The sequence below is a fragment of the Astatotilapia calliptera genome, chromosome 15 (assembly GCF_964374335.1).
Source record: "Astatotilapia calliptera chromosome 15, fAstCal68.1, whole genome shotgun sequence".
Classification (NCBI taxonomy): Eukaryota; Metazoa; Chordata; class Actinopteri; order Cichliformes; family Cichlidae; genus Astatotilapia; species Astatotilapia calliptera.
In genome coordinates this window covers 10,510,342-10,525,875 of record NC_137436.1, presented here as the reverse complement: position 1 = coordinate 10,525,875, position 15,534 = coordinate 10,510,342, and the positions used below count along the sequence as shown (strand labels likewise).

General features: G+C 38.2%; 1 protein-coding gene across 5 annotated transcripts; it reads left to right on the top strand.

Annotated features, from left to right (window-relative positions):
• Nucleotides 1-77: 77 nt before the first annotated feature.
• On the top strand, nt 78-15,483 carry fbxo25 (F-box protein 25). Of its 5 annotated transcripts, none has more exons than XM_026142711.2 (11): nt 84-191; nt 966-1,146; nt 8,493-8,596; nt 9,259-9,308; nt 9,428-9,520; nt 9,620-9,713; nt 10,277-10,458; nt 10,766-10,948; nt 11,456-11,599; nt 12,385-12,411; nt 13,043-15,483. In XM_026142711.2, exons 2-11 carry the CDS (start codon nt 1,019-1,021, stop codon nt 13,130-13,132), a joined length of 1,095 nt encoding a protein of 364 aa, XP_025998496.1. In that variant the 5' UTR covers nt 84-191; nt 966-1,018; the 3' UTR covers nt 13,133-15,483. The 5 variants fall into 5 exon arrangements, with proteins under 5 accessions (XP_025998498.1, XP_025998496.1, XP_025998497.1 ...); XM_080289719.1 differs by lacking the exon at nt 84-191 and adding an exon at nt 218-398; XM_026142713.2 differs by lacking the exon at nt 8,493-8,596 and having other exon boundaries at nt 78-191; nt 966-1,031; nt 9,271-9,308.
• The last annotated feature ends 51 nt before the right edge of the window (nt 15,484-15,534 follow it).

Below are 15,534 nucleotides of genomic sequence, written 5' to 3'. Positions count from 1 at the left end.
GATTATCCAATCGGCCTCCCGAATCTGGGTAGCAACAAGATAAATACAGACCTTTTGACCAATCAGAGAGCAGTAGGGGGCGTGAATTGACGAATTCTCGCGCTTACTTCCGTCAATATTTCCAGCTCCGCAGGAGGGGAAGGCTAGAGACGGAAGCAGAGACACAACAGAAGAGCTGCTTCTCTTTAACGGTTTGTTTGGCCGTTTTTCAGAAATTCACAGTCTTATACCAGCGTAGCGGAGATTCATTATTTTCTTCTTGTCGTCATTATTTGTTTTGGGTCGACTGACAGCTTCGTGTTTGATAGCTAAAACGACTTTAACAGCGCCCGCTAACGCTGTCATTGTCCAAATTCTGAAGGTAGAAAAATATATAATTGCGTCACAGATATTGCAAGGTATGTTATTTAAGTATATTAAAACGCTGTGGCTTAGTCTGGCCCTTTACATACGAGTGTTAAATCTGTAAACGCGCTGTAACAGGGTAATTGAGAATGGCTGATGGCCCTCTGCTTTATGTGATATGCAGTTGAAAGGTAGCTGCAGGCTACAGTGTCTCTATGAACACTAAGAGAAACCATAATAATACTTTTTATTTTCACCTTTTTTAACCAATGCTGGCATAAAATATAAGAATCTATGTGTGGTGGGATTTGTTTAAAAACAGTCAGTTTCAATTTGTAAGCTTTAAAAAAAATCATCTCAGTGTTTTTGAACTGCCATTAAATTGGTGATATTTATAACTTGTTCACCTTTTCATTTAAAAGTTGTTGTTTTTTTCAGTAGAACCTAATGTGAACATAATGTGAATATAACCGGTTAAATGCTTAAAACTGTTTGTGAAATTTATTGTAGCATGCTGTATTTAACAAGGACAAATTAGATTTCAAAATTTCTCTCTTCTTTGCATGGTGGCATCAAGAATAAAAAAATCATTTTCTAACAAAAGCTGGTTAAACCTCCAGGTGTGAAGTAGCAGCGGCCCTCTCTGCTCACAGTCTCACACCTGCCAGACAAGATGCCTTTCTTGGGTAAGGATTGGAGATCGCCGGGGTGGAGCTGGACAAAGACGGAAGATGGCTGGAAGAGGATCATCTTGTTCGGAGATGTTTTGGAGGACAACAACGGAGAGATTGATTTGAAAGAGTAAGTTGCCTTCACCTTTATCTACCTTTAATCAAACTTCTTTGGTTTAGTATCATCTCTGTCTGAGCTCTACATATTTAAGTAGTCAAAAATTCACCCAATTAAAGTGCACTTTAGCTCTGTATCACATTGGTGACCTGTCCTGGGTGTACCCCACCTCTAGGATAGGCTTCAACCTCCCTGAGACCCTCATAAGGGCGTGCAAAAGAGAATGCATAACAGTAGTATATCTAAAGTTTTGCTGCTCAAAATATTGATACAGCCTAAAATGGAATGAAAAAAAAAACGAAATTGCTGGTCATCTTCCTTTAAAAAAACAAGGAGTTTAATCAGTTTTGAGTAAAAGTAGATCATAGTTTATTGGCTTATATTCATTGCCTTATATGGCAATATGTTTGTAGTAGCTTGTATGTACATTGTACTTTGACCATTTTTAGTTTGCTGACGACATTTTGGAGTGCTGTAAAATTTTATATATTAAAAGTATAGTAATCAAAACAGGTTGCTTTTATTGTATAATCCAACTGTGCCTTTAGAGGCCAATCTAGGCCTTCAGTGGATACTCTAAATTGGATTACAGAATCACAGATTTCTTAGAAAATAGAAAAGGGGAAAAAACTAAAAGGAGCAGTGGTGAATGATTTAATAAGGATACATGAGTGGACAGATATCCGCTGAACAACATTTCTCTGGATATTTTTCACATTTTTAAACTTTGTAAGACCTACAAACTCTTTCAGGCTTCTTTTATATGTGTAAAATAAAAAAATGTAACCACAACAGTAGGCTAATTACATGTAATACCTGGCTTAATGGATCTAATGTCATGGGTTGCTGTTTGCTGTTACTGAAGAATTTTCTAAGCTATGATATGTGTTAATCCCTAACTGTAAGTTGACTCTCCTTCAGGATAATACTGAAGCTAAAGGGGAACTGGTGTAAAATGACCTGTTTACACAAGTCTGTTATAGAGATACCTAATAGCCCAGGGTTAAAGGGTACATAAGGCAACAATTCACTAATCATTCAACCACTTATTATGAGGGCCATAGCACATACAGTTGTGCTCAGAGGTTTACATACACTCATTATGGGGATGAATGTTGTGGTAATTTGGGTTTTTTAATGATTTCTTTGAACTGTTCTTTTTCAGGGGTGGAATGATTGTACAGCATACATCTTTAATGACTTTAAAAACAGCAGGACTTTCACACAAATTGAATTTATGAGGAGTTTTAAGTTGCACAGGGTCAAAAGTATACATATGCGCCCACTAATATTTGGTTCAGTGTCCCATCTCATGCAGATGATTTTGCTATCTGGCCCAGCTTCCTCTGTTTTTGCTTTGAGGCAACAGTGATGCTCAAAGCTTTTTCTGTCCAACATTCACACCCATCCAGACTCTGATGAGCACATCGGGAGCAACTCAGGTTCAGTATCTTGGATGCAAACTGGAGCAGGGATTGAACCTTTCAATTTTGTAGGGTACCTGCTTTTCCTTCTGAGCCACAGCCACCATCAGCAATGACATTGGTTCTCACGATGACTGTATGTAAACTTTTGACCTTTTATGAGGTGATTATACTGTACATTCCCATAATTTCAGCTTGGTTTTGCCAAAGAGTGTTGTTACAGAAAAAAGAATTGAGTCGACATATTTTAACATAGTTTTCAATGACATTGATTTGGCAGTGAATCCTGTAGTTCTGTAAGAGCAAAGAGTGTTTGTAGTTGTGTTTATGTGAAAAAGAGTCTCCTAATTATGACCAATTATTTAATTGTGACAAATCTGAATGTGATATCTCATCAAGGTTTCTCAATGCTGCAGACTACTTGCACAGCAAGTGACAAAACACACAAACCGCTCGCTGTGAGAGTGGAGCAAATATTGATTAGATTCGATTTTCATCTGGTTCTGCGTATAAGTCACATTCTTTATTGATTATTCTTGTGATTCTTCCAGTTTTCCGTGTTAAAAGAAAGTAGGCCTACTTGAGCTTTCAGCGTAATTTCACCTTTTCCTTAATCATCTCTGAGTCTGAACACAGTGTGGAGACTTCGGGTAAAGGCTTGGATGTGACTCGTGTGAAAAAGTTCCACTACTATGAGTTCAGAGTTCAGTTGCTTTGCTCTGTGGTTAACAATTCTAGCTAAAAAAAAACCTCTTTAAAGACACAAAATTCCAGCAGAAGGTCAGTTTAGGTCTGGAATAATGAAACAACCATGTGGTAATAATGACAGAGAGTTCACAGCCAACCTCAGGTAGAGAAGGCTGTTACCGTTTGGGAAAACTTGGAATTTTGGTTAGAAGAATTCTGGATTGTAGAAGGGTAATTATGCTGACTGCATAATGTATCAGGTAGTGGGAATTTGATTTGCTCAGTTTAATACTGGGAAGTGTTACTCCATTTTCTCACAGAGCCCTCAATCGGGGTTTTGAAATCCTACTAAATTCCTAATGAAATAACCAAATTGTTATGTGTGTATGTATGAAGGTCTTTGATCAGATTTATTTATGCTACCTCTACAAGTAGTTCTGTCTCAGGTTGCCGTCTTATGAATGTGGTGAAGTTTTAGAATAGTCTAAGCATGTGTGTTTTTGTTTGTTTATTTATTTTAAAGTGTCAAAGTTTTTTGTTTTCGATTTTTTTGGCAAGTTTTCAAGGTTTTAATCACAGCAAGTATAGTCGTGCTTCTCTCAGGGCATAAAGTATTACAGGGTCATAACTTTTTCACTTAAGCATATTAAACTTTATTAGGGTGTTTTGGCTTGGTGTTTCTTACTAAACCAATGTTTCCAATAGTGCCTTAAATCTTAATGTCGCTGCAACTCTTAGTATAAAGATGGACTGACTACAACTGATCGACTGCCAAGTCTCTCTCTAAATGTTGACATGACTGTCAGACACTGTCCAGCATCCGCAGAGCATTCTCAGAAGGTTTTCAAGTAAACATTTTTTTTTCCATTATTAAACAGAAAACAGGGGAGAGTTGACAGGAAATTAAATGATAGGAATATAAAACAAAAGCTTAATGTTTCCAATTACATGGTCCGTCTCAAACCACCAGGACACAGTGGATTTTTCTTGGTGAAATTACAAGAATAAGACCAGAAGTGCTCACGAACCATTAAATCGCTTAGAATTGGTGCCATAACATCTAGGCTTTTATGAGGTGATTTACATCACACAGTTCAACTTTTTTTCTTTCTGACTACATAGTAATATCATACAAACAACTTCTGAATGTGACCTGTGTGCAGTATATACAGCTAATCCTAAACCTCTGTGCATATGACACTTCTTTTTCACACACGTTCATCGTGCATGCTGTTAGATTGTAACAAAATGAGTTGAAGTTAATGTGCTTGTGAGCAGGTTAGGTTTGAAGCATAAGTTGCCATGACTGAGCCTAATCACGGAAAACTACAGGTTACACCTTAGGTTCCCTCTCAGAATTGACATCATAACTATTTTACAAGCCTTGGCTTTTATGATAATAGTGCATAATGATAACCTCCAATTTCAAACACGCTGGCTGTTGTGTGTTCAAATAATGGGGCTTAGTGGATTAAAGACTTTAATGGCAACAGCTTGTTGAGATCAGCTAAACCAAAAAAACGTCTTCTGCTTTTCGTCTTTCTGGTTTATATTACACACTGCCCCTGTCTGCAGCTCATGTGGCCTCCCACAGCAGAGCTCATGTTGTTCTCCACAGGAAACTTGTATTGTTTTGACATGTGCCAACTGGCAGTGAGCAGTTGTAAAAATGAGGAGACAAGAGGGGATTTTCTGTATTCATTCATTTCTTTTTGTATGTATTTTTTTCTGCTCCAGCTTCTTGTTCTGCTTGTGTTTTGGAGTTTTACTGGATGGAGGATTATTAATTGCCTCATTGTATATGACTAGGCATTTATATGTTGGCACGTCCTTCTACATCTTGAATTTATCTGACTCCCTCGCCTCTGTTGTTTAGAAATTTGTTGTTTATTTTGTTGCATTTTCATTAGAGTTTACTGAAAAGTGATCTTCTCAAGTCAACTGGTGACATCTCTGATCATTGTGAGGACCAGAGACTGTTGATATGGTGGACAATAGTTCATGAGCAAGCCTCATAAAACGTAAACACACACGCAGGGTTTGGTGTCACGCTGGTACTGACAGGGTGGAATTGATGGCATCTCAGTAGCAGTTGGTGACGTCCCCTTCAGGCCAGGGGAATTTTCTGTCTAACTAACAGTACTTCTCGGTACCACAGTGACTCGTCAGCAGTCTTTAGCCTGTCATCAGACAATAACTAATTACATCATTTAGGCAAATTGGCTGCTCTTCAGATGCAGTCTCCCTCCACAAAGCCAGTGACCTCATGGCAACCGAGGTACGTTTGCCAGGCGACCACATGTAGGCCAGAAAGAAAGGAGACAATACACTGGGTGTGTACTAGAATGGTACACAGTGTTACAGAAGTACTTCAGATCACAGTGCGTGTGTAAATCTAAAACAAACTGGTCACTGATCTTCATGCTGTCGAGTGTCAGTTGAGTGTTTGAACCTCAGTTTAATGCTCATTTCTCTTACAAGTAATCGTGTAAATTGATTGAACTTAATCAAATGTGTTTGTCTACTAAGAGACTAGAACATCATCTAAAAGTCTTCATACTATATTTTGTATTCGGTTAATTTCCTTTGGAACTACGTGCTCCCTTCAGGGCCCTGTTTATCTTTTATTTGAGGATTTTAAAATGTCCACAAATCCTTTTGAATAAGTTGTTCCTTTGTGATGTTTTTATTGGTTCCTTGGAGACGGTTATTCCATGTGCAGCCTGTGTAAGAAAGTCACCCTATTGAATTCCACCTTTTTATAATTCACTTTGACAGATTACTGCGCTTGCAAGTGTGTTTGTGTTTATGCCTGTGCAACTGGATAAATGGATAGAGACAAGGGATTACTGTGGAGCTCATTCACTCTGATCAGCTGACTCTGTAGTCAGACAAGCAAAGCCATGTCTTTACTTATGCTGGAGAAAATTTAAGTTGGTCTCTTATTCCATAAGACCAACTTAAATATGCTTCTGGAAGTATATTAGAATTGATAACCAGTGTAATGTAGAACAGCTGTGGCTCAGGAGTTGATTAGATTGTTCATTAATCAGAAGCCTGGTGGTTTGATCCCTGGTTTGACTGTTTTACACGTTGAAGTGTCCTTGACCAGGAGACTGCATACCCAGTACGTCCACTGGTTTATTTGATCAATAAAGTCCACAGAATAATGGACTTAATGGTGTGAATATACGTGTGAATGGTGAAATGTGGCTTGCACTGTTAGTGTTTTGATAAGTTCAAAAGAAAGGACTGTATAAATACCATCCATTTGCCCTAGGGTCTTATTTGGAGCTCTCCTCGAAGATGTTTTCCATGAAAAAATTCCCTTCGTGCCTTAACATGTATTAAATGTAACTCTACCTCTTTTCCTGATTTTATTTTATTTTTTTGATTGTTAGCATGGACAGATCAATGAATATGCAAAGTTGTCCCTGTCCTGACCCCTCCGTCTTCACTAGTCCACCCCCGCTATCTTTGTGCTTCTGCGAGGCCCCACTCGCAAGATCTTATTCTACATTGGGGTAGACAGGATTGGTCCAAACCAACTTGTTTTGCAAAAGAAGAAAATCCAGTGCTTAAGAGCAGGAAAAAGAGAGGAAAAAGTCACAAAACATATCAAATGAAGCCGCATGGGACCAACCGCACTGGACATTTTTGTCAATGCACCAAATATACAAGTTCTTCAACCTCTAGAAAGCAATCGGGTAAAAAAAAAAAGGAAAAAAGCATCCACTAGTTCCAAAGGTTAGCATGATGCTAGTCACATCATAGAGATATAGCAGCACAGAAGTTGGAAACACATTTTTAAAAGGTATGAGATTAAAAAACAAGTCTGTGTGTTATCAGCAGACTTTCCAACTGCTCGCTGAGCACTGTTGGGAACTATTTAAAGACTACATGACCCATATGATGACCCTGAGTTGGAAACCCCCACTGACAGGACTCTGACTTATTCAAGGGCTATGGGTGCACCATGGTACAATGTACTATTGCCTCATAGAAAGAAGGTTCTGGGTTCTAATCCCGAGCCTGAGCGGACTCGGTAGATGCTACCTTTCTGTGTATAGTTCGCAAGTTCTCCTTGTACCTGTGTAGATGCATGTTAGGTTAACCAGTGATTTTGAATTGGCTTTAGATTTAAATATAAGCATGTCTGTCTTGTCAGTCATGACAGGCTGGTGACATGGCCGATAAAGAACCCACGTCTCACCCTATGACACCCAGGGAGGGGTTAGCTTACCAAGAATTCTCTCTTAGCTGGCAGTGTTGCCGCTTAATTTAACCAATGGATTATTAATGCAGTGTATCAGATACCAGCTTAGTTCAGTAATTTGATCTGTCTCACAACGCTCATTAGAAAATCAGCGAACCAGAACTCCATAATCACACTCTTATTCATGATTGAAGTTTTGCAGCTTGTTTTTTGTTTTTTATTGTTTTTTCACATAGATTTATTTGTAGATAGTTGTTTTAATTTGTTTGTACTCAACAAGTAATTTGTTTTGTGAGTATTAGTTAATATTTTGACCTGAATTTAGTAAAGACATAGTAATAATTTACCTAATTGGTGGTTTAATTTTGTGGAAGTAGATTGAAAGAGTAGAGAACAGGCACAAAGTAAGCAACAAGTCTCTCGCACAACACAGGACTGTAATCTGAATTTTTAGCCTTTTTATGCAGTAAAAATGGTAAGAAACGTCTTCACAAACCCTGGGAACATCTGTATTCGCTATGTTGACTTGAATGTGACATGTTTTAATTCGTATTTCTGTTGGAGCTCGGCCTTTTTGAGTGTTCTCCGACAGCAATGTGAAGTTGAGGTCAACAACGAAAATGCTAAGTTCTGTGTTATCAAAAATAACACAGCCCTGAGGCAAGAAACAACAAAGATTAGATACAGCACGCTTAATGTTCTGAGACCTCTGTCCGACATGTTTGACCTTGGCCTGCATATCAGTGTAGCAGTAATACAACAGGTTTCCTTCAGTTTCTTTTTTTCCTCTGATCTTTAATTATTTATTTCTCACACTGGTTTTCCCTATAAGTTCAGTAACACTACATCACCTAACTTGGCTATGAGCCATCTTGCCGTGCAACTGTGACACACAGGCTATCAGTAAAAAGTCACTGATTTGCTTCAGGGCGACGCCACAGTGGTTCGGTGGTTTGTAATTACATGGTGTTTTCAGACTTGCGTGGAAGTGTTATTAATGCATTACGCACATGTTTCCTCTGTCCAAACAGGCTCTGCAATGGCAACAATGAAAATCTGTTTGTTGGAGATGTGTGTGAGCTCTCCACCACAAAGAGGAAAAAGGACTTCTACAACAATAACACTAAATCCCAGTGTGAGTTTCAGCTGCACATAATCACTGTTTTGGCTCGGGGAACTTTTTGTGGCATGAAGATTAAAAGCAATGTGTACAAAAGTGCAAAAGTCAGTGAGACAGAAATAAAACTCTCAGGGATTTGGATTAAGGTTGTGCTGCAAATGTTGTCTTTTTTATCAATTTGTAGTGTCCTCCGTCTCCAGATGCAGTGCATCCATTATAATATTAATAAGCACATCAGCAGCTCTTGTGCACCTTTTGAGGTTGTCTAGCTTACCTAAGTACTTCTGCATTTTATAGCTAAGATTTACATAGAAAATCTGAAGTGAAGTAACTTTTTATACTTTTAATAATAATTTGCCCTTAAATGATCTTGAAACTTTCATAACTATCAGTTCTTCTAGAGAGCACAAATTGATTGTATTATGTCATTATCCTACTGTATCAGTAAGACTTGTAATGTAATCCATACAGAAACCCTTAAACAATTTCAGACTTTGGAAATGTTATAATGTTCAATGTTGACTCAAACTTTTGCAAATAAATACATTTTTAAAAAGTCATTAAGTTTCAGGTGAAATATCTTGTCCCTCTCTTGTCATTAAAATATGTAAAATTCAATGATGCACAACTGTAAGAAAGCTTTCATTAAAATGTTTGTTTTTGCATTTTTTTTTTAGTTGTTTTCACAGATAAATGGATCTACATTCAGAAAGGGAGCACAAAAGAAGTGAGTACTGAGGCGTTTCACACAAAGGAGCGATTGTCTTTTAATGGAAAATACACATTAGTCAGTTCTTTAATTAACAGAGCTTGTGTGCACATGTTTTTTCTGATGTGTACCTACAGCGACATGGATACTGCACACTCGGCGAAGCTCTCAACCGGCTAGACTTTTCCAGCGCTATTCAGGACTTGAGAAGATTTAATTACGTTGCAAAAGTGAGCATTGATGCTCGTACATGATGTTAAAGAAACCTTTTAATTGTATGACTTATATAGCGCATCTTAAGCTCCTCCTTTTTTTTCTGTCACCCACAGCTTTTTCAGCTAATAGCCAGATCGCAGCTGACGTCTTTGAGTGGAGCTGCCCAGAAAAACTATTTCAATATCTTGGAGAAGATTGTACGAAAGGGTGAGAAGACCTGACATGGGGTGTCTGAGGGATAAATTGCACATACAGACTCTTTATTTTCATTATTACTTTTGGTGTCAGCGGCTTTCAAACTCTAATTTAGTTTTTTTCAGGGCGTTTTGTGTTGGGAAAAGTAGTTTTTATGTTTATAGATTTTTTGTGTGTGTGCGTGTGTGAATGTGAAGCCTTTGAGCGATCAGAACATGCTTTCTCTCATCCTGCTGTTCAGTCGTTGCAGTCTCATGTTTAACCGCAAAACCAATAGGGCTAGCATGCTCCATCATTACAGGGTTACAAAGGACAGACCAGGACTGTATTTTTTTTTTCATCCTTCAGTGGTGTGTATATTTCTGGTAAACACATTTTAGTTCTTTTGCAAACTTGAAGCTTTTTTGTAAAAAGAAATATTAGTTTTCCATTTGTCTTTTTGTTATGTATATGGGGTGGTTTACGGCAGGAGCCCGCACAACAACAAAAAATGTGTTATGATCCTTAAAAAAAAATTCCTCAATAGCCCTGGTGTTTTCCTTCATGTTTCTCTTTTGCTTGTGTTTTTATTCCAGTTCTGGAGGACCACTATAACCCACGCCTCGTCAAAGAGCTTCTACAAGACCTGAGCTCCACCCTGCACAGTCTGACCATCCATGGCAGGTGTGTCCTCGTGGGAAACGTCAACATCTGGTTGTGCCGTCTGGAAACCATTGTTAAATGGCAGCAGGAGCTGAACAACCTCCAGATCCCCAAGGTATTTTTATTGAAATCGCAGAGTAGGTGGACCGCAGAACTTCCAGACAGCAATCTAAAATAGCAGCCATGCTGGAAATCTGTCTGCGCTGACTTGTCATAAGAGTGCTGTTTAAAATGAGAAGTAGGCTAAAAATCTGCCTTTTTATTTACAGTGCTATACATGTAGCTCCATTTGTACCTGCTTATGAATTATGACTTATTGACAAGCTGGTCCAATTTACAAGCTGAATTTAATGTGGGAGAAATGTGAAATACAGAAGTGTTGTTAGTCCACTATTTATTTTTGGTGATTCTTGTTTCCTCAGCAAATGTGCACTGGCATGTCATTCAGTGATTTGCCCCTGCACATGCAAAACAAGATCCTCTATAAGTTCTCTGATGCCTGTGACATCATTAACTTGGGACAGGCCACACCAACATTGCACATCCTAAGTGAGAACAACACACTGTGGAAGAAACTCTGCCTCTTTCACTTTTCGGACAGACCGGTGAGTATTACACTTAATCATTTGAGCTTGAATCTAAGGTTTTATTACTTTTAGTCATACATATATAGTCGAGTGTTGTAAAACTGGATTGCTTCAGAACTAGAAGTAGAGCCCATGTTAACCACTAGAGGGCAGAGTTGGCACAATTTATTCACAGCTCGCAAATGAGCTTATCCTCTAGCTCTTACACACACACACACACACACACACACACACACACCCAAGCACACTATCTTAGACCTTTCGCACTCTTTCAGGATTGATGTTAATGAGGAATTGTTCTTGATTATATCTAAATACACACTGTTCTTGTTTTAATTGCATCTATCCCCAGAGTGTTTTAAATAGCTGGTAAAAGTTTCTTTCCATCCATTGTGTGTGTGTGTGTGTGTGTGTGTGTGTGTGTGTGTGTGTGTGTGTGTGTGTGTGTGTGTGTGTGTGTGTGTGTGTGTGTGTGTGTGTGTGTGTGTGTGTGTGTGTGTGTGTGTGCCCACTGCATTTTTGCAGTTCTGCAGGACTTTAGCCATAACCAGGAATGACAATGTGGACTGGAAGCTGATGTATTTCACCTTGCAGAAACACTACCCCATGAAGGAGCAGTACGGCGACACGTTGCACTTTTGCAAACACTGTAGCATCCTCTTCTGGAAGGTAAACGAGACAATGCAGCAGCAACAGTCTAAGCACGTTTCCTTATACTGATTTATTGATTTTGGTGGGAGATTTGGTGGGGATCAAGATAATCAAAACCTGTAGGCACATATGTAATGAATAAAATCTAACATGACTTGTAGTCATGTAATAGTAATATGACTATTATATTATAAATTTAGTTCACCAGACTGCTATTCTGAAATAACCTAACAGGTTTAGTCCAAGTTTAACTGCTTGCTGTTAAAAGAAAAGTCATATCTTTATATTTTGAATAGTTTACCTTCCTTGGTATTGCTTTTGTATTTTTAACTCTAATTATTTAATATTCAGTTTACTCTAAATTCTTAAAGCCAGCAATAAAAAGGTTTGCTGAATCAAAAAGAACCGCAGAGCACTGCCTGTAGTGCAGATCCTTGTTCACGATTACAGTACAATAATTAAAAAAAATTATAGTGTCAAGCAAATTAACCGACTGGTTTGCTTTCAGCAGCACAGAAAATCTGATCTTTTAACTAACTAACTAAGACAGAGATCATGTTATAGCAAGATCAGGGAACTTCTAGAGATACAGAAACTGAACAGTGCAGCACTTTTATTAAAAAGTATTCCTATACATTCAGTTTCCTCTGTTTGTTTCTTTATTTACTTGCCACAAACTCGTTATTATCCTTTCCTGGGTACCTAAATTATTTAACCTGCTGCTTTCTCTGCATCCTTCTCCTTGCTTGGCACCCATCCTTCCTGCCTCTTCTCCTGGTTCCCCTTGTCCCTGATACCTTAAGGATTGCCATCTGGCTTTGTTATTGAAGGTACTTTATGTCCCATAATGCTTTTCTATTTCTTAGATTGCCATCTTGTCTCATTTCCCCGATGATTGCCCCGATGGTCCGATTTCATTTCCTTGTATTGAGTTTTGTCTTTTGCTGTCCTGTCATCGTGTTTTGTAAACTCTGACATTGTTTCCGCTGACTTCTCCTTTAACCTGCTCCGGTTAAAATAGATTTTTTTTTCCCCCTGAATGTCAGCTGTCACTTTGTCCAACATAAATATTTGGACACTTCCATGTGCTATCATCCAGAACTTGCTCACCACATTTTTGTAAAATCCTTCCTAAGTTCTGTTTAGTTTTCACAAGCTTATCTATCAAGTGTCACATCACATTTTATCTTTTATATGCACTTAAATAGGCCGTGTGTTTTTACCACGAGTAAACAGTGACACATGGCCCTGAGAACTTTTAATTAAAACTGCCATAACCAGTGCTGTTATGTTCACAGTTTATGACATAATTACTAAATCACCCTAAGAGTAAGAGCTCGCTTCTGTGCTGTAATCAGTTTTAATTCTACTCTAAGTAAATGCTAGAATCATGACTGCGCCAACTCGGAGGTTTCCCAGTGTGCCTTCGTTCTAATGATTAAGCTGTTGACTTCCTTCCAGGACTTTGGCCACCCGTGCACAGCCAACGATCCAGACAGCTGCCTGATGCCCATCTCTCCGCAGCACTTTATCGACCTGTTCAAGTTTTAAACCCTCCATGCTGTTTTTCACCTGAAGCATCCGTTTAGCATCACTCCCACACCAAGAGGTGTGTACAAGAACTTGATGTCTTTAACCCAAATACAAAGGGCTTCAAAGAAATGTTTTCTTTATTTCGTTTACGTCTTTACTTCCTTACGCACAATTATTTCCGTAAATTGAGGAAAAATTAAATGAGAGGATTTCTCAGAATGTTGATAGAAGGTGATATATAAGCAAGGCTTTCTCCTTTCGCATACATGTTTGTCTTTTAAGACAAGAAAGGTTGCTCCTTACACAGGGAATAAAATATGATGTAAATGCAATGTGAATATTTTGAAAGGAAATATATGTAGAGCAAATCTTAGCATGTTTATGTTAAGTACAAAGCCCCCTAAAGATCATGACTGGAGTTCTTTTCATGTGGAATTTAAATTTAAATCAAACATTGAAGATATGACTTTCAGCCTTAAGGGATTTAACAAATGCTGTAAACCTTAATTGGACACCACTTCTTTGTGAAAATTGATAGTCACCCAAAGCATACTGTAAAAGTAAACAAAAAAGAGTTTCTCAAGGCAAGGAAATGGGATATTCTTCAATGGGCAAGTCAGTCACCTGATCTCAACCCATCAGAGTATGCTTTACAGTTATTAAATACAAAACTCAATGCAGAGACCTACAATCAAGAAGCCATTGAAGGTGGCTGCGGTAAAGGCCTGAGAGAGCAGGTCCAGGGAAAAAGCTCAAAGAATTTTCATCCAAGTATTAAAAACTATCCTCGTACCTGAAATTTTGTTAACTTGTCCAGTCGTTTTTGATCCTCTGAATTTGAGGAACTGTGTATAAAAATGGCTGTAATCCCCAAACAGTTAAAGCAAAATTTCTCTAAAACTGCTTAAATCAAAGCTGAAAGTCTGCACAAATTTTGAACCTAACTGCAGACATGTATTTTTATTTATTTTTTTAAATCACAAAGATGCGTTTCTAACGAACCATAAAATAGTCACATTGATATGAACTTCCTTTCCCCTCACAAGCGGGAAAATGAAAGGATATGATTGCATCATTACAACAAAGCGATCTACGACCATAATACGTTCATTTGTGTTCTGTCAGTATCAAAAGCAGTCTGCCCTCCATTCCCTGTGATTGCAGGCGTCGGTCCAGTTCAGTTACTCTTTAAAACTGATTGGAAAAAGATCTCTGAACTGGTTGGAAGCATTTCTTCTGCCATTAGCTGTTGCTGTATGTTTAGTTAATGTTATTGCACCAGGCCTGTCATAATAGCACTTCACAATATTGATATTATTGCACTACTACTATCTGCTCTATAGGCACACTATATATATTAAAATATTTGAGATGCATTTGACTTTTGTAGCAATAATGCTATCAGTCAAATTCATTTCTAATTTAGTTTTTTTTGTGCGGCTTTGTTTTGTTTTTTGAATATATTAAAATCAGTTACCATAACTATACAAAAAGACACGCCACAGTTATCGCCTTTAGAGAGTTATTGTAACCTCCCCAGCTTGGACTTTGCCCACTGCTGTGTTTCAGTCTGTGGTGCTATGGATGTCCAGCTGTAGCAGGCGTGGTACTTTTGATATTTGTGGTGCTTCTGATTTATGTATCAGCAACATGAAGTAGCATCAACACATTCCTGACCCAGTGCAAGTTTTACTCCCATTAAAAGCAACCATGTTCCAGCCATTATTGCTGCAGTGAAGGCACGGTTGCCGCTAAAGTGACTTAAAGCTGTCTGCAGTCGTTTTCAGAGATCCAGTCTGTTTCTTTTGTATAATACAGCTCAACCTTAAATTCATCAGCCAGATAAAAGGTTATTGCGAGGTAAATGTAGCCTGGCGAACTATTCTGTTGAGTGATCTTTAGGGGGCTCAGTATGTAAGTAATGGTAATGTGTTTAAAAAGAAAGTTTAACATTTATTGTGTGGCAGAAAAAGATGACTTGTGTTAATCTTTTATTTTTAATGGGGTTCAACAGCTTTTTGTTCCGTTTCATTTTGGTGGCATTTTCCTACAATAACTGCATGCCATGTTTGCGTCTCTGTTATGTTGTCCTCTGTGAATACCTGCCGTGCTCTGTGTACATCAAAAGCGTCAATGCGTCACGCACACACACAAAAGAAGTAAAACCCCATCAGCTGATCAGGTTGTTCTACTTTTGTCAGAACTGTCATGTGACAGGTAAATTGCAAAGCATTATTTATGAAAAAAAAGAACATTTTGTATCCTTCCAACTTTTGTAATACCCCTCTACTGTTCCCATACTCTTGATGGTACTGTCATGATTTTTCCGGGGCAGGAAGTAGCTATTCAGTAATAAATATTTCTAAAAACCTGTTTGTACTCTGTTATTACTTGATTGATGAGACTAAATTTTCTGAAGC

What these genes read in the sequence shown, in the direction of transcription:
- fbxo25 (XM_026142711.2), top strand. Translation starts at nt 1,019, where the DNA reads ATGCCTTTCTTGGGTAAGGATTGGAGATCGCCGGGGTGGAGCTGGACA. An exon ending in AGAAAGGGAGCACAAAAGAA is followed by an intron (nt 9,309 to 9,427) that starts GTGAGTACTGAG and finishes GTGTACCTACAG; the next exon opens with CGACATGGATACTGCACACT. An exon ending in ACAACCTCCAGATCCCCAAG is followed by an intron (nt 10,459 to 10,765) that starts GTATTTTTATTG and finishes TTGTTTCCTCAG; the next exon opens with CAAATGTGCACTGGCATGTC.